The 25,960-nt window shown below is 37.2% G+C and overlaps 1 protein-coding gene across 1 annotated transcript in view; it reads left to right on the forward strand.

Moving 5' to 3' along the window:
* Positions 1–23,862, forward strand: part of MYRFL (myelin regulatory factor like) — a 41,999-nt gene extending 18,137 nt beyond the window's left edge. The window contains exons 9-25 of the mRNA XM_068190212.1: positions 1,194–1,304; positions 1,882–1,972; positions 4,786–4,986; positions 5,360–5,468; positions 5,935–6,044; positions 9,439–9,602; positions 10,210–10,273; positions 10,983–11,068; positions 11,840–11,911; positions 12,034–12,080; positions 12,202–12,366; positions 16,763–16,837; positions 19,000–19,087; positions 19,351–19,425; positions 20,388–20,496; positions 22,542–22,616; positions 22,710–23,862. Coding sequence (XP_068046313.1) covers positions 1,194–1,304; positions 1,882–1,972; positions 4,786–4,986; positions 5,360–5,468; positions 5,935–6,044; positions 9,439–9,602; positions 10,210–10,273; positions 10,983–11,068; positions 11,840–11,911; positions 12,034–12,080; positions 12,202–12,366; positions 16,763–16,837; positions 19,000–19,087; positions 19,351–19,425; positions 20,388–20,496; positions 22,542–22,616; positions 22,710–22,796 — 1,729 coding nt within the window. The 3' untranslated portion in view covers positions 22,797–23,862. The remainder of the gene's footprint in view (positions 1–1,193; positions 1,305–1,881; positions 1,973–4,785; positions 4,987–5,359; positions 5,469–5,934; positions 6,045–9,438; positions 9,603–10,209; positions 10,274–10,982; positions 11,069–11,839; positions 11,912–12,033; positions 12,081–12,201; positions 12,367–16,762; positions 16,838–18,999; positions 19,088–19,350; positions 19,426–20,387; positions 20,497–22,541; positions 22,617–22,709) is intronic.
* The last annotated feature ends 2,098 nt before the right edge of the window (positions 23,863–25,960 follow it).

A 25,960-nucleotide genomic window follows, 5' to 3' on the forward strand; every position in this document is an offset into this window, starting at 1 on the left:
TAGTTGTTTCTCGAAATCTTACAGTAGCTCTATGCCAGTTTTCTGATTTTTATCCAAATTTCATTGTGGTTGCACACCATCGAATCACAGTAGTAATATATACTTAGTCACACTTCATTAAGAGAAATTTTCAACAGCTTTACAGGTATGTTAAGTATGGCTACCCAAAATATTTATATTCAGCTAGAAACACTATTTTACGCTGCTTAGAGCTGTATGACAGATGCATTGCCAATCTTAAAAAATGTCAGAATGTTCCTGTTCTATATGAACATGAGATACATTCACAGTGCTTTTTAAGGGGAAGTGCCTCTGCTAGAAACACTCATGCAGCATCTTTCTGGAGCTCTGCCATCCTTGAGCATTTAACTCACTGGCAGAATCAATATTTATTCTTCTGGCCTAAGTTTCCTATGTTGGAGCTGCTCTGTTCTCTATAAATAATTAAATTATTTCAAAATACAAAGAGGGAAGACAGTGTCAAGTTAGACAGGACAGTGCTGGGATAAAGGTTGCACTATATTATTACCTAAACTGAACTTTGAGCTTAGAAGAAGAGCCTGATTTTCACAAAATTGTCTCTCTTGTGACATTTTTCCTCCTTTTGTGTACTGACAAATAGATTCTGTGTGTATGTAAATTATTTTATGTATGGCTGTTTGGTGAACTGTAATTTTATCCATACAGTCTCTTTATTTGTATTATTTACCACTGATTGGAGGACTACCACTATGTATTTGAGACATAGGTGTCTACTGTGTACTTCCAGACATGTAAATTAGATGCAGATGAAAAGAAGGACAAGCAGTAATATCTATTAATTTTACTGTGGAAATTCAGGCCTAATAATAAGCAAGTAGTTATTAATCCTGTCAAGCAGAAAATAGGCATCATATGGAACACATACAGTTTTATTATATTCAAGACTGCGTACAGACCGAGAAACATAACGCTCTTATTACTAAGAACAGCCTCTTACTGATGGTGGTTTATCCTCTTTATCTCCTTGCTGTAGTCACTGTTTTAAATACATTTTTAGAAACCAGGGTTACTGCATTTTTACTGCGGTTCCTCTGATTTATTGAGTTTTCAATTTTTCTCAGAACTGTTTTAATGAGTTTGTGGACACTTGGTTTGAGCAGATACATCTCCAAATATTTACTTCCCTGATCTTGTTTTCTTTTCTGTTTTAGAGTTGATCTGCCAGGGGACCAGATAACTAAAGTAACACTGGGACGGCTGCATTTCAGTGAAACAACAGCAAATAATATGAGAAAAAAGGGGAAACCTAATCCTGATCAGAGGTATTGCTATAGCTAGTTGGCCTGTGTGTTAGAAGTAGAAAAGAGAAGGTCTACTTTAGAATGGAGCCAATGTTTGTGAAAAATCTCTGCTATCAAATCTTTGGTTTTTTTCAAATTCTGTGATACTTCTGCAATACTTGGTATGTTCTTAAAAGCCTCTTTCTCTGCAGTCACAGAATGATATGATTATAAAACACCCCAAACTTCATCCTCATGGTTAGAGATAGTTTCAAGAAATCATAGCCAGAATAATGGCTGACAAAGTCAGGAAGCAAAAAACCCCAAATTATGACCATTTTCTTCAGAGGCAGGAAAGGTTTTCATCTTTGAAGCTTCATTACTTGAATTTCTGAAAATTATTGTATTCTTTGCTAATTTTCAGTGATTGTGGAGTTTGTAAGAGCATATTTTTTAAGAGTGAAGGAAATATTTTTTCTTTTATACTGTAAGAAATACATTTAAAAAACATTGTCTGTCTTTTTATGTATCAATAATAACAGCTGTATTTAAAACTTTTTTTTTTCTGTGAGAAAGAATTACTTCCATTATTGTCTTGATTAAATCAATTTTAAATTAGATACTTCATGCTGGTGGTTGGACTGTATGCTGTCTCTCAGGACCAGTTCTACTTACTATCTGCAAATGTCTCTGAAAAGATCATTGTGAGGGTAAGTATAAATGTATATTACTTTCACGTAAAAGTATTTACTGTTTGATATTCACAGGCGATTGAGGGGTCATGATTCCTGGGGATAAAAATTACCACTGAGTCAAAAAGATTGAGGGAAAAACCTACAGTTGCATGTTGTATGAGTATGTTACCTTTTAATTACCAGAAATTAAAAATGTTTTAAGTAGAGCTATAGAAGGATTTTAAAATAAAGCTTGTTATGAGTTCCAATACAAAATACATTGATTTTTCCAGACTTTTTTATTTGCAGTGAAACAATTTACTTCACTTGCCAGGAATTTTATAAAAGCTTTCATTAGCTAGAGTCTTCAGTTTCCAGGAGGATGAGAAGGAAAAAAAAAAAGTACGGAAAGAAGGTCAAGCAGCTCTAGGAAGTTTAAGACCTATAGCTTTGCTTTTCCAATGTTTTTCCAGAGTGTCCCACCTCTCAATTTGACAGTAGTAATATGGGTTTCAAATTAACAAAAGGAAGAATAATCTATTTTCCTCTTAACTGTTACATTTCAGTTGCTTGGTTCACAGAACATTTTTCTTTTAGTACTCAGCTTTAGCCTACAGTTAGAAAAGAGAAAAACCCCAGATCTATAATGTTACAAGAGCTATGGAGAACTGGGGCTAGGAGAGGGAGAAAACACAGAGTCTTAGAATGAATGGGATTGCAAGGGGACTGCCAAGGGAAGGTGGGGGCTGCTAAAAGCTTTTAGTCCTAGCCCCTTTTTCTTGTGATCAGTAGGTGGTGGTTAATGTTTGAACTGGGTATAATCTGGAGTTATAGTTATTTCTAGGGTGAATATTATGTTTAGGGCTTAGATGGGAAATACATAAAGTGTCATGTGATGGGGCTGCAAAAGATGGAGAGGCCCTCAGGAAGATTGCGGTCCACTAAACTTTTTCATGTGGGTCAGTTGAAGAGCTGCTTCTTGTTTGCATGGACTCTTTCTAGCCCTTGGCTTATGGAGAGGAATAGGCTTAGCATTTTAGCTTACAGTCAAGCAAGACCAAAAGCTCCTGTGTATTAAGTGGATCTGGGAAGGGGCTTCTAAAGAAAGTCAGGGGCTGTCAAAAACTTTTAGTCCTGGCATTGTTTTGTGCAGGCCATAGCTTGCATCCTTTTTGGCAGTCCATCATCTGCCTAGGCTTACAACTATGGTCTGGTTTAGCATTTGGGTTTGGAGAGAGCAAAAGGGCAAATCTCCAGCATGTGGGGTGTTGCTCAGGGTTTTCCAAAGGAAGATGGGGGCTTTCAGATGCTTTTAGTCCTGGCTCCTTTTTCATTTGAGCATCCTCTTGTGCCATAAACCCTCTTTCTGTAGTTATAGTTAGGTTTTTTGCAGGGGTATTATGGCCTGGAACTCCTTTTTTGGTGGAGCTGTGAAAAGACCTTGAAAGCAATGTGTAGACTTCAGCAGTGTTCTGCATGACTGAGAAGTTTTATCGTCCTGACTGCTCCTGTGGTTTTTTGCTTCAGGATGCTGAAGCAGTGTGTTTGCATCATTCCTGCATATATAGTTATTTTCCTTAATTTGTCCATTAATTTCCACAATCCTGTTTTCATCTGAATTTCTCTCTCTGGGTCTGACAGTGTTACAGATCTCACATCATTAATAATTTGGGGATGCCGTTGAATTTTCACAATTGTCTCATACTTGTTACTTCACAAGATATATATTTTTATGTAAGATTTAGAAATTTACATTTTCCCACTATTTCTAATATTAGATTCTTTTGAAATTTCAATGAAGAGGGCACCTTCAATGCATGTGGGACAGTTTTTGAACAGGAATTAATGGAATGAGATTTTTCAAACCAAGCCACTATTTCAGACAGAGGAAAAAGAGGGCAGATCAAGAGGCTCTGGTCTGACATGGTGAAAATATCAACAGTAAAGAGAGAAGGAAAAAAAAGAAATTTTCTAGCTGTCTAACAGGGCTTCAGTAGCAGGGTAAAGCAAGTCAGCCACTGGCTACCTTAAAGAGGCAAAGCCATGCAAATACACTGGGAGAAAAAAGCAGCTCATCTTCTGGCTCTTTATACACTATAACACAACAAAGCTACCAGCTGAGTGGTGCTTGTCAGGCTTATCAGATCATGCTCTAATTGTGACAAACAGTGGTGAGTACACAGTGCCAGGCCTTGTAGCTGGCAAAGCCTTGTGAAAGCCTTGCTTCTTTTTATAATGATTGTGTTTTGGCCTGAATTCAAATTAAAACAAAACAAAACAAAACAAAAAAAAAAAAAAAAAAAAAAAAAAAAAAAACAAACCCAAAACAACAAACAACCCAAAATGAACTGTTGAAATAAAATGCCTTTCTTGTTATACACATTTTGTTGTTTTATTGGTGTTCTTTAAAAGGCCCCATTTCCTTGACATGAAATTTTCAATATGAGTTAATTTCAAACATTACAGGATTTTATTAACCACATGTGTTTAATCTCTGCCTTGCTTTCTCTTTTCTGATTTCCAGTCTCAGCTAAAATTTAGTGGTAGATAAAGAATGGTTATGTGGTATAATGTCAGAGTTAAAATTTGGAAAGTTTTGGACATTGTCAATTTAGTTTAAGGTGGTAATAAAGTAGAATTCAAGGGAACAAAGCACAAGGTCAATGCAGTGTGAGCAGAAACCCTTAGAAATAACTCCACTCTGTTTTTTCTGTTAGTGTGTTAAAAAGTTCTTGAATGCAATTTCACTATTTAAAATTTGGCTTTTCATTTTCCCTGAATTTCTAATAGAATAAACAATAGTGCATCTATGCTGTACTGTATCTTTAAGCAAAAAAATTTCCTTCCAGGCATCTAACCCAGGGCAGTTTGAGAATGACAGTGATGTACTGTGGCAGCGAGGACACGTTCCAGAGACGATAGCCTATCATGGTCGCGTAGGAATTAACACAGATACACCAGACGAAGCGCTGGTTGTCTGCGGAAACGCCAAAGTTATGGGCAGAGTCATGCACCCCTCTGACAGCAGAGCAAAACAGAACATCCGGGAGGTGAGGCCCATGCAGCGTTCAGGGCACTCGTGTTTGCACTGCAGCACGTATGGATCATTGTTCCGACGCGTGAAGCAGCTCCTGTATCCTGGCTGTGCTGAAAAGCTGGCTTAAAGAAAGCAGATGTACCATTGTGCTCTGAGAAGCATCACCTACAGACTTTGGAGAAGGCTCTCTGTGGAAGCTGGGAGCTGTCAAACAGAAGTGTAACTGGCAATACAAATACAAATAGCGCTCTGGTAGTGGGGAATGGGAAGATTGGCTGTATTATTCTATGTGATGATTGGCCAAATGACTGTGTTGCTCTCCCAGTGGTGTCCTACATGCCATGCTTAATGTTTCAACATGTAAATCTTGGTATTTTTCCAACTAGGTCGACACAAATGAGCAGCTGAGAAGAATAACACAAATGAGGCTGGTGGAATATGACTACAAACCTGAATTTGCATCTGTTATGGGAATAAAAGATACCCATGAAACAGGTATAAAGTCAGCTCTGTTCCCATTTTTCATTAACATCTACTGGTATTTATTGTGCCATAGTGTCTTTTAATATCCTGCTATTTCATTTTCATTTTTTAGGTTACCTCAATTGCACAATTAGGTTACACTTTGCAGTGTATCTCTTGTGGTATAAAAATGCCAAAATTAGGTATTACTTGTAATTTTACAACTTCTGTTTCAATTTTTAAAGATGGGGAGTTTATTTCAAGACGTTTAATGAGAATGAAGTATGTGCTTAAAAACTATTTTGTTCTTTCTGCAGAAAAGAGAATTCTAAAGGTTTCTGGGGGTTTTTTTGTGAAATTGAGAAAAAATCCTGAAATCCTGGATTTTCCTACCACAGAGAAATTCTAGATAATTTTTTGCTTTGCCTGTAATTTTTAGAATGGTCAGCAGGTATGCCAGTATGTTTCCTGACATTAGTTTTTGTGACCTCCTGAACAGGAATAATAGCCCAGGAAGTGAAGAGGCTTTTACCTGAAGCTGTTAGAGAAGTTGGAGATGTTGCTTGTAATGATGGAGAAAAAATAGAAAACTTTCTCATGGTTGACAAGGTATGGTCTTGAGGGAGAAAGTGGGGATGTGTATTTAGACTGTTCTTTCATGTGGAGAGCTATGAACACACACTGTGCCCCATAAAATGCTGTAGCCCCCAACATGTGTTACAGAAATCGTGTTTGGTCAATCATGGAGAAAAACGGAATCACCAGCTGCTAGTAAAGGGCTGAATCTTTAAATGGTAAAAGTATCTATATTTAAAGCTGATTACAATACTATATGCACATACAGTTAAAAAGAAAAAGCCCTAACTTTTCTGAACAGAAGTGGATAGTGATTTCATAGCATTGGTTCAACAAGTGGTACTCCAAAACATTTTGTGCTTAAGTGTTTCAGTTAATTAAGTGTCCCACAAGTGAATTAAGCAATGATGGCATTCAATTTGTTAAAGAAAAACTTCCTTAGTCTAATCCTGGTATAACCTTTACATATCAAATCCAAGTGCTAGCTCTGTGTGTAGGTGGTTTTTTTTTGGCAATCTGAAATGCTTTTTATAGGTTCAAAATCATATGCCATGAAGTGGCACACAAAATAGTTACCATGCTCATAGGTTGGAAACACTGCCAAGGTATTGTCCTGTGCTCTCTTCTCCTTTTCCTGTGGAAATACGACTGCAAGGGCCTGTCAGTCAGAGTCCAGTCACACAGGGCTGCAGACAGCCCTTGTCTCAAAGCAGCCCCTCTGCTAAGTGCTGATCCACTGCATGCTATAGACCACTTCCCAGCTTTTTCCCACTTACATCTGATAATGAGAAGAGGGAGGTTTTAGAGAAAGGTGACCTTGTCTGAATGATATCATGAACACAATCCTGCATTCATTATCATAATGCATTCTTTCATTATTCTGTAGAAAACACAAATTTTCACCCCCAAACTTGGAGAAAATATCTACGAAAATATTGCATTTCACTTGTCATCTTTTGATAGGCTATAAATAATCTAAATTAAATCTTCTAGGTTGTATTCCATATAAAAGAAGTATGAATTAGATGCCTTGAATAAAGCTGTGGAAAGGGCACTTCTGGAGATACTGTTGAAAAGGAGACTTTTAGAAAATTTTCTCTATTTGGTCAGGGTTCCAGCCTGTAGCTGATTTCTAGATGTTAGTAGAAGAGCAGTGTGGTAGGTGACTCCAAGTTAATTTTGCCCTTTAGGCCTTCCAATTATATGGTATGACACCTGTAGCATCATTTGCATTTTTGAATGCCTCCAAAATTTCTTTGGGGTAGTTGAGTTTTTTGTCTGACAGAAGTTTATGTTGGAGAACTGAGCTTTTGATTCATATCTCTTCCTTGCTGAAATATCACACAAAATACCATCTCTCACAGTGCCTCACAGCACTGCCATTTGGGCTCATCATGTTCCCTTTCTTCTCTGTACCTTGGGTCTCTGGAGAGTGCTTGCCAGGATGTCTTCCAGGAATGTGACCTACAAATGGAGAATGCCTACTTTCTGTTCATCCCTGCAGGGTGTGATTCTGCTGTGTATGTGGCCCAAGCAGGAGTGGATTGTTACAGCAATGGCTTATTTGCTGCTTATCGTTTTCTTGACTACTAGTCTAGATATGGATCTCGGATTACTTCACAGGCACATTGGTGTTTTAATATGGTCAGATAAATCTGTGCTTTCTCTTTCTCCTAACACTTGTGGCAGAGCATATGAATGTCAATTCCACGACCTTTGGGGTGACAGGATCCGGAGAGATCTGTGTCTAACAGTTTAAGATGTATATTAAATTCAGAGATTTTGAACATGTCTTGTTCAGGTGGAACATCTGATTTAAATTTCTGGAGCTCCCAGCTCCAGAATAGCTCGTCAGCTTGAAAAGTAAATGGACAGTGTTTCATTTTCTTTTCTTTCAGTTTGGCAGGTGGTGAGACCTTGAACTTTGTTATCTCATATTCCAAGTTTATATCCAGATAAGTAGGGTGTTGGCTGGTGTTGTGTCTCTTTGTCAGTTTGGAGCTGTTGAACTCTGTAAAGCAAATTGATTACATTACATTTGAACCAGGGTCTGCTACTTTCTAGAGAAATGTCTCAACTATATGCAATTTGTTTTTTTCAGACAGAATCTTTTCTTCTCAGTCACACTGTGCTCAGTACTTTGTCACTAGAGGGGCAGTAAAACTCTGATCAGTTTTTTTTCCCTCAAATAAAGTGTCCCTTCATTTTGTGAGAAGAGCAATTTTCTCCACTAGTTGCAGCCAACTAGAAGCAATTCATGCTTGAAGACAATGGAAAGGGCAGCTGCTACGTATCATTGATACAAGGGCAAATGCCCATATAAGTGATTTCACAGTTCTAGGTCCAAGACATTATGTTGAAGTCACTTTTTATTTAAATGGACTCTTGGTATTCTGGCAGTAGGGAAGCTTGTGACTTGCCACTGATAGTATGCTCTGATTCTGATTACATGAAATGCTGTCTGGTTTTGTGGAATGCAGTCACCTTTAGAAGAAAGGTGTGCATGGCTTTTATAATGTGAAAGGCAAAACCTTCTGCATAACTTGACTAGACTGGAACACAGCAACATTAACTGCAGTAATAGCTTCATCCAATGGCACCAGTCTGGTTGGACCTTAGTATGAGAAAGCCATTCTTTCACACACAGCAAGCAAAGTACTCTTCTACTATGCTCCTGCAGTGGATCAGTAACCATATTTTACTCAGAAATTGATAAAATTCTATCTGGATGATTATACTGAGGCCTTCTCCAGCAGCAGATTGATACCTAGATGATAAACAGAGGTAGGTGAATAGGAGGATTTTCCTGGATAAAATATCCAGATGGAGTAAACGGAGGGTGTCTAAACTGTTTTAAGTTGCAGAGATGATCATGTTATTAGAACCTACAAGACTCCTGTAAGAGACTGGAGAGGCTAAAGGGGACAGCAAAATATTATACAATCACAGCTTGACATCTGGTTTGGCTTTTAATCTGTCTCACTTATCTCTGTGTGATTAATATCACACATGGATAGAAACATGCGTACAACATGGATAGAAACTCTGGTTTGTCTGAGCCTACCTAATGCCTGTAGGAAGATGGTTGGATGTACATTTTGCTAAGGGATTCTAAAATCTATGTTCAGCTAAAGCACTGAAAATCAAGTAGTAGGTGTCTGTTGGAACAGGGTTAAGATTTCAGTAGAGTATAAATTCTTGGTGTAAAAAGCCCTTTAGCTTCAATTTTTTCTTCAAGTCCTCATTTTCAATTTACTGCAAATTCAATGTCTAGCAAAAGGGTTTTATGGTCATCTACATCTTCAGGCATCTACATCTACTTGTGTTTATAGAGGTGAATTCTGCACTAGTTCTGCTGGTTACATCTGGTTGATGAATATACTATGTATCTACTATGTACCTACTTTTGTCATTGTTTTCTTCTCAGGATCAGATCTTCATGGAGAATGTTGGTGCTGTAAAGCAGCTTTGTAAACTAACAAACAATCTTGAAGTCAGAATAGAAGAATTGGAACAGTGGAACAGGAAACTGGCCAGGCTGAAACGGATCAACAGTTTAAAGTCAACAGTCAGTGAAGAGAGCAAAGTCAGGTACCTCTGGCTGGGATGTTTTCTAATAGTTGTCGCACAAGTTGTTAATGTGATCTCTGAAGTGATTGAAGTGAAAACCAATTTTGCTTGACAGTAGAGTTCAGCTATTTTCCAGTATTTAAGTTGTGCAAAAGACCCCAGATTTCTCTTTTTTTTTTTTTAGTCGCTGACAAAATTAAATTAAATTAATTTGAAATGGCTGTTAAATTGCAGTAATTTTTGTAATTGCTTCTGTTGCATAAAGTAAAGGGTAGATTATGTCCAGTTACAGCTCTGGGACTTGGAAATTTCTTCTAAAGCAAATCTGCAGAGCTTTGTCTGCAAGAAAGAATATTCACTGGGCTACAGTGGAAGTGATGAGTGTTTCCTGTTTTTAAGCCATTTCCCCAAGTTTTCTTTGAAATCACATGTAGCATTTAAGAACATTCACCTGAATGAGTTAACTGGAGACCTTTATCCTTGAAAATGAATCTGCTGACACTTCTGCCTTTCCCCTTGTAAATGTTAAAATTGCAAAATCAAGAGACATGAACACATTAAAAATGTCTTTTCTTCATTAATTACATGCTGAAGCATTTGAATGTTAAAGAGATCTTGTCTCTTACAGCAGGTATAGTCAAGCTAATAGTCTCTTGCCATCAATAAAATCAGTCCCACTAAAATCCAGGAAGGTGAGTGAAATGAAATCCTTGTCTGAGTCATTCATTGTGGTTTGCTTTCAATTTCTCTTGCCTGTATAGTTGTAAGGAAAGTGGGCACCCTTTTTCAAAGGGATCATATGAGTGAAGAAGTACATACATTGACTTTTTTTGAGACAGTCTTCCTAGGCTGCCAGGCCCTCTTCTTTAATATGAACCAATGCTCATTTGCCTACTTTGCTTTTGCCAGTGCCAAAGAGCAAGAGAAAAGAATAGGTCAAATATGCTTTGTACCATAATGACAATCAAATGCTCCATCACCTAAGATTATCCTACTTGGATGGAAAGTGCCTTTCTTCTGTATTTGTACCAGTCCTGCTTTAGCATGATCTGAGCACATACTGAAAGCTGCTGAGCTTTTAGTTCTGGACACTTACCTGAGTTCTTTATTTGATTTTGAAATACTTCAAAAGTATGAAAAATGGCAGGAAGAAAGGACAAGGAGCTGTTATTTTTAGCTATCCTTTCTTCCTCTATAATGTTTGTGCCTCCAAACTATCAACAATGCACAGTGCACTGACAGTCTTAGAGACCTTTTAATTTTTTCTTTGTAGATGTTGACCCCTATTATCATGAAAGAAGCAAGGGTGATGTAAAGTCAGCCTAGTGTAGTATTTCTTAATCTACTATTAGTTGCTTAGATATGTGCCACTTGAATTAACCAAGCTTTTTTTTACCCCAGGTTTGTTTATCAAAGACCAAAGAACCTTGCTCCGTGAAGATTTTCCGGGTGACTATAATAGCTTTGATTGCTATTATGGCACTATGGTAAAAATTAATTAACAACAATTTGACTCGTTTATCCCTTTCCTCTTTCTACTTATCTGAAAGAATATAACACTTTTTCTTCTTCCTTTCCCTTCCGAATTGAAGAACACAATATATTAAAATTAAAATTAATATCCTTGGTAACTTTGTAAAGTTGAAACCATTGTATAAAAGTAAGGTACTCATGGGATGGACACACAGTTGATCTCTCTCCATGTCACAATGCATGGTGCACCTTAAGTCTACCTCAGTGACTCGTACTACAGGTGCAAAAGTGGATTCTGCATGTTTTATCCAATCATTCTGTGCCTAAGTACAATTTCTGATATACAGAGTGAATCTGTTGTGTGAACTTGTTCCCACTGCAGTGGGCAGTTATGTGACTGGAAGTTTAACTTGTGACACTAGACTTGGGAAAGGAAAGTATGCCCTGGACTTCTGAGGTTGCCATTTTCTGTCTGCAGTCCAAAAACCTGTGGCTTGCAATCAATGTCTTTGTGACCTGAGTACTTTGAACTGGTGGTGTGATTTTATTTAGGTTGGAAAGTGGCCGTATTTTATGTTGAATACAAGTATATAAACACAATACTGTATAAGAGTATCTGATCTAAACCCCATTAAATTCAGCTGATATTTTTCCCACTAAAGGGAAAGCGATCAGATAGTTAACACTTGCATGATTGCATTTCGACACAATGCTGTAAAGGTATTATTCATATTGTGTTGCATAAAAGATGGATATAAATCTACAGAACAATTCTCTTTCTACAGTGCTTTGACAATATGGAGCCTGTATTTACTTAGCATTCATGACGGCCGTTTTAAAAAACATCCAGTTTACAGGCAAGTAGTTAAATTACCATTAATGAATTCAAATTAGTAGAATCAGTAATAGACTGCAGATCAATTTGTTTTGGTCCTCAACTCTAATGACCATTTCTTAATGAATTGTTTTTCTTCATCAGCAGTACCTCAAGTTCTGTTCCAGTCTTTCCATCTACTACCACAGCAGGTACTGTGTCTCTGCTGGTCTGCATACACATAATTGGTAATTATAAAATGCCAGTACACAGCATTTGTGAGAATTATATTTTGGGGTTTTTTTTTTGTTGTTGTTTTTTGCTTTTTTTTAGCATTGCAGAGTGAAAGCACAGTTTCTCAGACCACACAGCCCATCAGCAGGATCCCTGAAGTGAATTTCTGTGACATTTTACCTTGTGACAAGGTCTATTGTTGTCCAATTCATCAATCAAAAGTCAAATCTCTAAGTTATGAAAAAAATAATGCAAAGGAAAAACGTAAGTTGGAAATGTTATTCTTTATAATTTGAGCAGAGACTGTATGGAAAATGTGGGGAAAGGGGCAAGAATCTTTAAAGGTAGTTAGCTTTCTGCAAAAGAGCTTAGTCCAGTATATTTAGAAAATCTTGATATAACTAATCATCAGTCAATATGATTTTGAAACAGTCAATATGTTTTTGAAAAATTCAGTCTGGTTACCCTTAAGAATTTGGGGCCCTAAGATGTCTTATCTGGTGTCGCTGTTCTTCCTGGCCATTCTTGGGAAATTATTTGATGTGAACTGGAAAGTCACTAATCCCTTTAATTGACCTTTGGCTACAGTTGGATGTGAGTGGATTAGGGGTAGTAGAGAATTAATTAACAGATGCAAAAAACCCCAAAAAACTGAATTGTTTCACAATGTGGTGGTACTACATTTTTTCTATGGGCAGAGACAGAATGCCAACTGCCTGAAAACATAAAACTTACACTTAAAACTCTCATTGTTAAGGCAGGGGTTTTGAGCAGTAGCATTCAAAGGCAGAGCTCTATAAAATAAAATACTTTTAGTGGAATGAATTCTTTTACTGACTCTGTCTGCCAAGTGTTGTATGTGTAGTGTATGAGAAGAAGCGTTGTTTACAACTTTCATGATATTTATAAGAAAGGGTTAGTGCATAAAGGTATGCATAAGTTGTGGGAATCTGTATTCCTCTCTCCCCGCCCTTAAAATATCAAGGAAGCAAGTGTTAATATTACTAAACCAGCATTCATATTCTTCCTATCTTGGACTTGGGAACAATTCTTGCAGCGCAGTCGACAAAGTGAAGTGAAACGGGATGGATGCAGTTCAGCCTCTGAAGTACAAATGTCTGCCAGGGCAGGCATTACCTATTGCTGTGACACTCTCAGCATGAGCTGTTTCAGTGGGACTCACTCACTGGCCATTCTTCACTCTGCAGATAAGCTGTTTGTGAGTGGTCCTTGTGATTCTTGTGATCAGTGCTGCAGTAAGCACTGTGGCAGATAGAGCTCAATACAGTACTTTCAGGAGGTCATACCTGAGTGATTTGTATTGCTCTGAAACCTGAAAGAGTGTTGATTAATTAAGAAGACATTAATCTCATTTATAAATTAGGGAATTGTAGATGGATGAAAATGAAATATGAAAATCTTCAATCCTCAGCTGGCTGCTTCTGATATTAGGTGAACAGAGAAGATAAGAATTAACACAAAGCATTACCTTCTCAAGGTTTTATGCTCCAAATAGCATTAAGAGTGGATCCAAGAGTGAAAAATCAGCACAGTACACAAGCTACTGAAAGATTTCAGTTCTGCACAAGTTTAATGAACCTGAATATATCCCCAGATGGAAGGTAACAATGTCAATATGAATTCCAAACAGAAGGAAAACCAATAAGCTGTTTAATGTAGCTGTAGCCAAGATAAATGAAAAATGATAAATGAAAAGGAAAATGTTTTCAGAAAAAAAAGCTAAGCATTAAATATGGGGAATAATCAAGATAAAAAGTGGATACTTTAGAATCAGCTGATTATTCCTATTCCTGGAAAGGTAGAACTGTTTGAAATTGCAATTAAATTAAACATTAATTTAGGAGTTATTGCAGACCTTTTGCTGCTCCACATGCAATACTTGAATTCTGTGGGTGCAGACTGCTGTGGAGTGCACACATTGTAGCTCCTAATCCTTTGCATCCCAGAGCTGTTAATGAAAAGGCTGTCTGGAAATTTCAAGTAAAAGCAAAAGGATTCATAAGCAAGGGAAAAATTATTAAACAAAAACTCAGCACATATTTATGTAATCTGGCTTAATGTGACCTTTTTTTCTCATATTTTCTTTTAACTGATTTCTCTGGAGGATTTAGGCTTTTGAACTTCCATTGATTTTTGTGGAATTGAGGAATGTGAATACCCTTCAGCATTTGTGCCTTTTCTGCTCTCTGCTCACATGCCATTAGTGCTCACTGCTCTCCCCTTAATGTTAAGTGCCACCAATAACCAGGAGCTGTCCTTGTTGTTTCTCCCCAGTGTCTCTCCCCTCACAATAAAAGGTTCGTGAGAGCTCCTGTTGGATTTTGGTCAGCCTCAGGCTGACATTTATTGCCTTCAGAGGGCAGTTAACAGATTCATAGTAAAGTACCACCACAATGAGAAATCATCAGCAGATTTTTCCCATGCTGCCTACAGAATATTACAACTTACTTGAATTAAAACTATAGAATATTTGAGGAAAAATAAAGATACTACATTTATTGGATGAGTTTTTCTTAATCTTATCTGAAGATGATGGTTTTCCTCATTATATTCTTGACATGCTTGTAGTTCATTATTTGTTATGGAATTGGATCTTCACACCTCACATGGGCATTTGAGAAAGCCCTCAGTGTTACTATATGTGAAAGAGTGGAATTTTATTTACAATTTATTGAAGGTTGCTGTGGTGCTTTGTGGTAGTTCTTCCTGATCTCAATTGGCACCTTGTATTCAAAATTTAGATTGCAATATCTGAAAGAACAATAAATTGGTAATTCTATGATGAGTAAAAACCCAAGTGAAAATAAATTTCTATGCTGGTTACTGACTCAGTTTAAATAGCTGAAATCTTAGTGCAGTAAATCTGTCTTTGTCCTGGTTTTTGTACAAAATTCTGATACTGCTTAATGCGTTCTTCCACCACCTGCAAAAGAATCACAGTTTTAAGTGTTTACTAATTCCAAGTTTTTAATGAATATTCCTACCAGCACTTGCATGGGCTGAACTATTTTATCTACATACAGCAATCTTTTACCTCCACTAGGGGATATAGGTTTTCTACAGAATACCTCTCTGTTAATGAAAATAGAAAATTACAGTGTTTAATGCATAGCTAGCATATCTGGACTATTAAGAGAAACCAGGAGAAAATGTGTGACAATTAGTTTGTGAATTATAGGGAGGAATGAGAGAATGAACAGGTTTTTATTAGATCTGCCCCAAGATGAGCGTATGTGTATAAGTGATTGCATGTGTTCAGTAGCCATTTTACTAGGTGTGTGGAACTGTATAATGAAATGGGACAGCAGATGACTACTAAATGCAGCAGTTACCACCAAATCTGGCAGAACCTGTAGATCTGTATGATGAACTAGTAAATAGGAAATGAATTCAAGGAATAGCTGGCAGCAGTATGAGAGTTTTATAAAAAAACACAAGACAGATTAAAATCCCAAAGATGATTTTGTATTACATTGCTTCTGGGCCCTTGTATTCCATTTGTTAATGTTGCTCCATGCTCTTGGTCACCTGCTAGCATGAGAAAAGTCTATTTTTTCTTATTTCCCAATACTGAAATGAAATCCAAATCTGGAATAAATAAGAAAACAATAAGGTCAATCCAGCTGTCTTGCTTCAATCTCTGTAATAATGCATTTTGATCCCTGCTTCCTTTCATGAAACAGTCATTCTGAAATCAGAAAGTTTCCTTTGGAAAACGTGGTAATGGAGTATTTTGGTATTCTAGAAGTGATATTTGATGAAGCACATTAGTTTAGGCATTAGTTAGCAGGAAACTGGCATTTCCAGTGCCAATTTCCTGCTAACATGTCTCTGAACAGATTCTTAGCTGGCAATCTGTGTAGAAGCACAGGAATAACATTAGACCATTTCCCATGGGCTTGAAGGGCCATTTACCTTCCCCAGGTTGTACTATATGATGATTATTAAAAAGACCATTAAAGTTCACTTTTCTAGGCAAGTGTTGAGAAAATTTATAGAATAACAATTAAAAAAAGAAGTCATCAGCTTATATTACACAGCCTAGTTCCATGCGTGAAGTTACAGAGGTGACAGCAGTGAACATGGTGATCATTTGTTAGAGATGAGTATTAGCTTTTTAAATTTGGTTATGCATCCTCTCTCTGAAGTACTGGCTCAGTCTTCAGTATCTTAACATCTCACATTCAAAAATCTATGTTGCTCCCTCAGCCTATATTTGCATGTCAGGTGCCTATAATTCCTAATGTGATTTTCTCACTAATAAGAAAGATGTGGCTTTATGTTCAGATTTGTGCTGAAGTGCCTAGCTGCATATTGACTTTCAGCTTGGCTCTCTGTTACAGAAATTGGTGATGTTCTCTGTGTGTGATGAAGTATTTTCTATTAGGCTATGTTTTGGAAATGTTTTTGATATTCTGTAGATTTCAAAAACTTGTTTCTTGTTATATCCAAACTTATTTTGACTGTGTATATCTTCTTCTGAATGGAGGTGTTTTGTATTTTAAAGATCTCTCTCATGGTTATGCATTTCTATTCAAGAGATAATTAACAAAATATCTTCTGGTTTTGTATTCATACTTTGCTGTTACAATTGTGCAAGGCTAACTTGGGTGATGTTTGTACATTCATCCTTTCACAGGAAACAAAAGTGACATGTTACCCAAACGAGATCCCATCAAAAAACCTGGTGGAAAACCTGATCTTGGAAATGACTGTAAGTCCTATATTTAAATGAAAAATAATTCAAGTGTTTACTTGTATAACTTTCAAGATCTACTTTTAGGCTTTGAATTCTGCTTCTGGAATTTAGGGAAGTTTCAGTTATAATTCATCATTATAGAGAATTACCACTTGTGAGTCTAGTTCCTGTGAACAACAGGAAACCCGTGATTCACTGTAATTTTCAGTTTATTCTTACATCTTCATTAGATTTTTATAGACGTTCTGGCTGCCCTCTCTAGAGAGTTCTTAGGCTTGGCTTCAAATACAATAAAATGACCAGTGGCATTTTCCTTGACAGGGGCTAAAATCTTGTGCTTGAGGATATAAGCGTGATATTCATGTGCAGGAAACTCATGATATAGTGTGAAGGAAGTGTTTGGGGTTTGCTTCATCTCTCCTAAGGGATTAAAAAGTCAGCTGCTCAAAGGGGCCATCTCTACCTTCAGATCCTGACACTGCCTTCAGAGGAGATGAAATTTAAGTTCCTTGACACAGGAAGTTTGGCTTGATTTCAGGTTCCCCTTTTAGTGACTGTGCACTGCTGTCAGAGCCAGCCTGGGCTGAAAATATTGATTCTTTTATGTAAAGATGAGTATCTGCTGACTACATATGTTATAACAGCATGCTCTGGCATTCATTCACTATGAGCAGGATTATGCCTTGTGTCTTTTTGGTTTATGTGGATCCTCTGTTTTAAGACTTGGTTTTTTTTTTTTTTTTTCTTTTAATAAATATTTGATTAAAGACTAGGCAATATTTGGAAGATAAAACATCTAGACTTAGACATCTAGACCATGCACTTAAAGCAGGTGAGGAATAGAACACAGGTTCTGCTTGTTGCCTGGTTGTGCCCCAGTGGGATCATCTGGGAAAAATCATTCCCTTTCTGTTTTTTTTGCACGGGTACACACACCTCAGGCATCATGATGTTACATCTTGTAATGAGTTGCTGTGCCACAAGGAAATGTTCTCCTCTGCTACTTCTCTGAGATGAACATGCTCGATTTCCCTCTGTCACTTGTAGATATTTGCATGCTAAAAATTAAGTATATACTACCACACAGGGATTTTATAATCGGAGAACAGGTCACCCTATACTCATCAAGTTTCTCTGCAAAGTAGGGAATGGTTGCTGTGGAACAGAGGAATAGAAACTCAAACCCAGTGTGCACAGCCTGATGTGAAGGGCTTGGGCTTGCTGAACCAAGTCCTCCTTGTGCTTTCTGCACCACATTGTAAGAGCAGGTGAAGGGTCTGCAGAGGAAGCTGTATGAGGAGCAGCTGAGATCCCTTGGTTTGTTCAGCCTAGATAAGAGAATATTGAGGGGAGACCTCCTGGTGGCCCACAGGTTCCTCATGAGGGGAAGAGAAGGGGCAGACACTGATCTCTTTGCTCTGGTGATGAGTGATAGGACCTGAGGGAACAACATGAAGTTGTGTCAGGGGAGGTTTTGGCTGGATATTAGGAAAAGATTCTTCACCCTGAGGTTGTTCAGGCACTGAAACATGCTCCCCAGAGAAGTGGTCATGACACCAAGGCTGCCAGAGTTCAGGAAGGATTTGGACAGCAATCTCAGACACATGGTATCTGCCAAAGGGAAAAAAAAATGTTATCATGGCTAAACTCATCAACTCATCTGTAGTATATTACAAAACTCTTGCAAAAACAAAAGTGCTTGCAAGTTCAAGGCAACATTATATGAAGAAATTATGATTTTCATTTATGTTGAGTAGTTTTCTTCCACAGATAATTAGAAAAAGTTTTGTTGCATTCCATATTCTTCCTCTCAATAAAGATGAGGTTTTTCAAGTTTGTGGTTACCTGAATGGTATGGCTTCTAGTACATGAAAATGAATATTGACACATTTGAGTTTTACTTGGGCTGCCATCAAAGTAGCCTTCAACATCTGTGCAAAAGAAAATGGTGCAATGTTAGGTTCCCAGGATATTTGTCCTTGCAAACTGAACAAGATTCTTATCTCCAGGGGCAGAATGAAGGTAATCAACCAGAGGCTTTTAACTGAGTGCTAATTTAGACCTGCAGCAAGTCCTGTAGTGGCAATCAAGGCAGTAGACTATATGCAGTTTTATTATGTTCTTATCTAAGATTTCCAAAATAATCAAGAATAAACTATTATTCTTAATATTTTTAGGGATTGATACAACAATCAGTTCCATACAGATTTTGGAAACTCAGCAAAGCATTGACAACAGATATTGTAGTAAAAATCTGCAGTGCAGGTAGGTAAATTTTTAATAATTATTATTTTATCATTTAATAAATTAATAAAAATAATTGTTTTATTATACTATGGTAGAATTAGACAGTGTTATTGTGGCCTGGCTGCCTGGCTGCCTCCTGCTCACAGTTGATTCATCTAGCATGCAGTAGTCTTTGATGCCCTTTTTTTTTTTTCCTTTTTAAATTTAAATGCAATTTCCATGTTTTGATGAAGATACTGTCTATCTCAAAATCCCATGTGTATTAATGCAACCTTTTTCAGCTCTGGAAATTACAGCTATGTTATTCCTATTAACAAATACACACCCATGGATGTAGAAATCTCACTGGAAATAAAGTAAGTACCATTAACAGGAATATATGCAAAAAACAGCAGTGGTTCTTAATTTGATAGAAATTCTTGCCTGATGTCTATTGTTACACAAATTTGTCCTATTCAGAGGAGTGGGAAAAATCTATGCACAATGAAATTGTTAATGTAGACCTTTTGGGTAGATTCCTTGCTGTTGCATAGGCCCAATACCATTCTCAGCTCAAGGAAAATTTCACCCAATGTTGCAGGTATTGAAATCCAGAAGTCTTAAGCTTCAATCCTAACAATCATTTGGGCAGACATGTATGGGTGTATTGGCAGCATTGTGGTCTCTGGCCTAGGGATCTGGTTTTTCTTTTGTTGTAGAGAAACATTATTAGGAACATAACATGAGTAACTCCAGAGAGTACCTTCTTTGAGCCTGTTGTGCCAAGCCCTGTATAAGGGGGATTCTTGTGCAGGAACTTCTGGTGTTGCATAAAATTGTGACTTACAGCAGGGAAAAGCAGCAGACTTATTCCTTTCAGCAGGTATTTTCTCCTGAAAAGCCCACCTCCACCGTGTTCTCCCAGAGGGAACAAGTCATTTATTTTGGATTTTTATTCTGAGAAAGGCTAGCAATAGCCAGAACAGCTGCCAAACAATCTGCTTGACAACAGTTTATGACTTCTGTCTCTGCAACAAAGGACTTGTCCAGTCTTTTGGTCTTTGATGTTATCCCTGTAAACATCTGCATTTCTCAGATAAGATAAAATATAACAGTACCCCTGAAGTGTCTGCTTGTTTTCTACAGCCACTGAAAATTTGTCTTTTAAATGTATGCCATTATAATCCGATAGTATAGCCCTCCCATGTAGGGATTAATACATCATATTCAGAGTTTCACTGAGTATGACTGTATTTTGAATATTGGTTTGTGGTTTGGAGGCAACTGATATTATTTTTAATAAAGTAATTGATCCTTTTTTTTTCTCTGTTTCTTGAAGCACCACAGAACCATTAATTATATTTCTCTGCAAAGTCACATTTGGAAATTATTGCCCTCATTATTCTTCAAGCCAAAATACTAGGAAGAATTTCCAAGAAACCACACAGGTAAGATTTTTATAGCAATACTCTGGGTTTTGGGAATATTTTTTTATGAAACTAATGGCTGCAAAATTCTGATCTTTGTTGAAGTACTAGAAATCCAAATGCTGGTACTTTGAGTCTGTCAGTCATGGCTGGCTTTGGCGTGACCATAATGAGATGCCTCAACAAAAAAATCTTTTTGTTGGAGTCAGTTTTCTGCTGACTTTTATAAAAATCTATCCAATAATTCCCTGCAAGAACAGCTTTTATTCGGCTTCAGCCTAAGCCATGACTACAACTCATGATAACTCCAGAGATTCTTAAGAAATGGGAATAACTTATCACTCAGAGCTTTAAGAGAGTCTTCCAAACTCTCATCTACTTTATGGTTTCCATTATTATCTTCTGGGTAATGAATTCCAGTTTTAAAGTCTAGAATTTGCTGGTAACAATGGTAATATTCTGCTTTATTTCTGTGTGAACAGGAGTTTACCAATAAATCCCTCTAGGGAAAGTTCTTCATTTTAAAAGCAAAATTGTTTATGTGTCATTCTCTGGATTGCCTCAATGGGGATAAAAGCTGGTGAAACAGGTTAGCTTTTCCCACTAAAAAATATTTAGTGACCAAGTCTTGCAAATCTTGAAGCATCTCCAGTAAATTGATGAAGGCTTTAAACTTTCTTCAGGTTCCCTGGACATACAAGCCTCCTTCAAGGACCCCATTTGTCAGTGTTGGGTCAGAAATGTTTATTCTGACTAAAACAGCAGGAAAGGCAGAAGCAATGATAATAGATAATAGCATTTCTGAACACATTGTAGGAGAAGCATCTCTAATTTGGAAGTAATTTCCAATTTCTTCTGGAGAAGAGTCTTCAGAATTCTGATGTATGATCCCATACATAACATGTTTTTAATTGATTTTTTTTTGTTTTTTTGGGTTTTGTTCTTTTGTGCTTAGTCAGATTACAGCACTTGAGATTCCTCCAGCTGACTTTTTAGTCAGCTTTTCAAATGTTCTTGCAAAAAGTTTCAGGCTTCTCTGTAACAGTGGCACAGTCAACAGAAAGCCAAAATTTTCCAAGTTTTGACCTGTCTGTTGTAATTTCAACAGAGTTGAAATTAAGTCAGACATAGAGAGTTTTACAATGCAGAAATTCTTTGAAGCCTACTGACAAAACTAGTCAAAGAGATTTCCTGAGTCAACCTGAAATCCACATCAAAAGACTAAAGTTAACTAGCCTCCAGCAGCAGTGAGCTTTCAGATTTGATGTGACTCAGAATAGAAATACCTATCTGAAGAGCTTTCTTTTAAGAGGATTTTTCTAGGGATGGGAAGGCTTATTCCCTGCCAAAAGGCAGAACAGCAATCATTTGGACTCACCAGTCCCACCTAAATTTTGTCATGTGAACATATTGTCTCCAGCAGAGAGGATGTGTCGGAAAGTGAAGTGAGGAGAGAAAGGTGAAGGAGTTGAGACACTAGAAATATAAGTTACTGTAGCTCGTTAGGTGAAAGAGAGCTGAGGACTGAATTTTGTTTTGTTCATTGTAGCATAAACATTTCAGGTACAAAATATGTTTTTTCACTTTTGCATGGCAGAGCACTGTAATAAAAAATAGCATGAAACCTTGCAGGTATCTGTTTTTAAAATACTGGGAGAAGACACTACCCCTATCTTTAGAATACATGGAGGAAATCTTCTGTCTTCTGAGCACTGCTGAAGTTGCTGCCCCAAAATCAGCAGAACTGCCATTTGCTAGTATTACAAATTAAAGCTCTCAGGCCACCTGGCATATCAGGATCAATCCCTATTTTTTGGGGGATTTGCTTAGAAAACGAGTGAAGGAATCCAGTTTTTCAGAGCCAGCTGAGCGTCACTAGGAGTCAGATGCCTGCCAGTTCTACTCCATGTCGAACCCACATTTGCAGGGTTTAAAGTCAGCACTTGATCTTTAAATACATAATTACCTTGCACTGCATTTGTCAATTAAGTATTTCCAGAGTCTGTCCTTCTCTCCAGTTTCCCATGAAATGAGGTTATCTAATCTGTCTCTCATTTGTCACCTAGGGACGCCAGCACATTTGGGCTCTCCCTGTAGCTAGGTTGTATGACAGCGCATACTCTTTCCGTGTAGCTGTGCCGGTAAGCCTTTCCAAATGGCCACATAGCAAAAGACAAATAGCATTTGAACTGAAAGAAGTTCCTATATGAATGTCCTTTATTTTTCTTTTGCAGGGTTTTGCTAGCTGCTCAACAGACCGTTACTTTGCTGGAATGTTTTTTACTGATTACTACTTCTACTTTTATCGGCAGTGTAATTAAAATGTTGCCAAATATTCTGTTCTTTGGGGAAAAGATGAGGAAACGCTTAATATGAAAAAGAGACTTGCAAATAATCCTGTTTTCTTTTTTTTTAACCTCTTTCTGGATTGTATGGGACTTTCTTGGGTTTTTTTCACTTTTAAATTAAAAAAATAGAAAAATAAAGTGTTTGACAACAACCATAGCTCTGCATTTCCAGAAAAATTTTCTAAAAAGACACGAGGTAATGGAGTATATAATTTTGTTGTGGGTGGAATGGGAGCTTCAAAGTTTATTCGAGAAGCCTTCCCATTGAGTCACAAGGTGCAGAATGACCTCTGGCTTTCTAAACTCCTCAGAGAGGAGTCTGGGTGTGGTTGGATCCAATCTTAGCCCCAGACTTGGTCAATGGTTTAAGTCTAAGGAATTAAATACATGTGATTGAACCTTTGTACAATTTTGTCATGCAGAATTAAGGATGGCAAGCCAGATGTATAAAAATGAGTGATTTATTATGAAAAATGATTAGACAAAAAGTTCTTAATCAGAATTACTTATTACATGGTATGGAAGTCAACACTGCTAGTACAGTATATGATAATGTACTATATTAGAGCAATGATATTAAGGTTATCAAAAAAGAAACAATTATTGAGTAGAGATCAGTGTTACTCACCCATACCAATGATTGTGGGCAAACATCCTTAGCTCATCTTAAGAGGTGTCCCCACCCAAGGGAGGAGTCTCCACACATGCTCCAAGAAGGAGTGTGCTAGAAATCTCTGCCATTTGGCACTTTTATAGTATATATATAAGTGGTACTTTTATAGTATAAAGTGGTTCACTGTGAGTCATATGTCTCCATATGCTTATGGAGAAGTCAGCTGTGTCAGCTCAGCATCCTTAGATAAGGATACTTTACAATATCTGCCACACCTTCACCTCACTACCAGGATGTTTAACTTTGGAGTTGATGAGTCAGATTTGGTTTTGTGTAATTCAGCACCAAAAGCAGCATGACACCTCTTCTCAGTTCCCATTGATAGCTTTGAAAAATTTGCATTGTTCAAGTCTTTAGTGCATCCCAGACAGATGTGTAAATAAAATGATCGTATGGATCATATAGAAGTTATATGATATTATATGTATAGCAGACAAGAGCAAATGGGTAGGAGCACTGCTGAGCTGGGATACCCTTCAGTTTTCAAAAAATGGAAAGATGATGAAATGTTATTTCAAATAAGGAGACCTACTTCTGTCCTACATGCATGCACTTTCTTTAAGTACCTGCTGCCCTTTTTTAGATAGAAATCCATTTATTTTTTTTTGCTAACAGAACCAAAACCAACCAAAACTCTAAAATAGAAATGTAGCACTCTGCAAATGCCCTCTAAAATAAGTGTAAGCTAGGGAACAACAGGTCAATTCAGTTGTCTGTGTAAGTGTTTCCATTTCAGAAAGCAGTCCCATCATTGCCACCACTGTGTGATTTAACAATGCTACTGCTATTTCAACGAGTTATATTTTAGCAACCTTTTTTTTTCCCCTCTGAAACTGTACACCAGGAATTAACTATTTACACCTAAATTCAGGTCATATTTTTTCTTGTTGTTTATGCTTTGAGTTATTATGATAAAAGAATAGAAATATTGAAAAGAAGAATGTCTTGCCTTCATGGCTTTCTAAGTTGCATATGGATACACACCTGCATGGGAAAATTCTTTCTGTTTGTATTTAGGAAATACATTTTTAAGGATGAGCTATTCAAATGAAATTTTACATTAGTTACTCAGAAAGAAATCAGATATAATATTCAACTAAAGTGTAATTAGTGTTGTAGGATATGTTTAGATCAATCCTCTTTTTTTTTGTGTAGAGAAGAGAAAGTAAGTATAACAGAGAGACTGTAGGCTTTTAAAGATTTATGATGTGAAAGCTACATTTGAACAACTGTCCTCTGAATGAAATTATTTAGCAGTGAAAGGGAAACATTAGGAAGAAAAAAAATGTTTAAAAAAGACCTTGCCACAGTCTTTGTAAACACCAGTGTGCCTTAATTGTGTATTTATTGTCTGCAAACGTGACGGGAGAGTTTAATTTGTTTCTGTGCCTTGATTTGACACTTCTTTTGTCGCTATTTTGGGATTTCCTTTAAGAATCTCCTTCTCACTGATTTTTTTTTTTTTTTAGATGCATGTGCTTAGTTGGGGTCAATTGCAATGTCGGGCTTCTTTTTCTTAAATGACTCATTTGTTTGACCTTATATGTGTAAAGGTTTTTTTGTGGTGTAGGCTTTTTTTTTTTCCTGGGAAGTATTTGTGGTGTAAACCACTGTTCTATAATATTCCAGAGACTAAGTGGTGTTGGAACTCTGGATACAAAATAATCAGAAATTTGTGCCTTTAATTTTTTGTAGTTTGTACTTGAGGGTAGAATCAACCAGTCACAGATGATAATGCATGTGCATTTTGAACAAAAATTCTGCCTTTTTAGGCCCGCCTGGTTTTCATCACACTATTCTGGATTGTAATTCCCTTCCCAGTGGCACAGAGCACTGCAGCAGGAGAATATAAACTGTGTTTCCTGTCATCAAAGGCTTTCTGTAATTAGAGTCTGGGGTGAGGTGTATATGGGATAGCAACTATTTTCTTTCTTAAAAAGCTTGTGGTAATTTAATTACACACCAGTTTGCCCATTTAAGAATTTTCAACTCGTTCTCTAGTCCTGTCATATGTTTGTCATAAGATACTGTTGAAGATTTTCATTCAGGTTTAAGGTGATGTGTGGCTGTATGAAGGCTGTGTTCTAACATGTCTGAGATAACAAATATCAATCTTGGCAAAAGCTAGGGAAGACCTAGCAGAAATTAAATACTTGGTGTTAAAAGAACTGTGGCTGGGTGCTGTTTATCTGCTTACTGCAGTTAGACTGTGACACAGCCCCACCAGAAACCCGGTGAGTGAATGACCTACATGACCAGATTTTGATCCATTTCAGACTGGAAATATAAAAGCTCTAGGAATGATTCTCACCCTCCCTAACTGCCAAGCCTTCACTTTACTGTGTTTGGGGAAGTGGAACTCATCTTGACAGCACTGGACTGGTGACATTCTTGGCCTCCTGTTGTCCTTCTCCCTTGTATGGCATTGACCTAGAATTACCAGAGAAAAGAATGCCACAGGGAA

This window comes from Anomalospiza imberbis, chromosome 5, assembly GCF_031753505.1.
Source record: "Anomalospiza imberbis isolate Cuckoo-Finch-1a 21T00152 chromosome 5, ASM3175350v1, whole genome shotgun sequence".
Taxonomy (NCBI): domain Eukaryota; kingdom Metazoa; phylum Chordata; class Aves; order Passeriformes; family Viduidae; genus Anomalospiza; species Anomalospiza imberbis.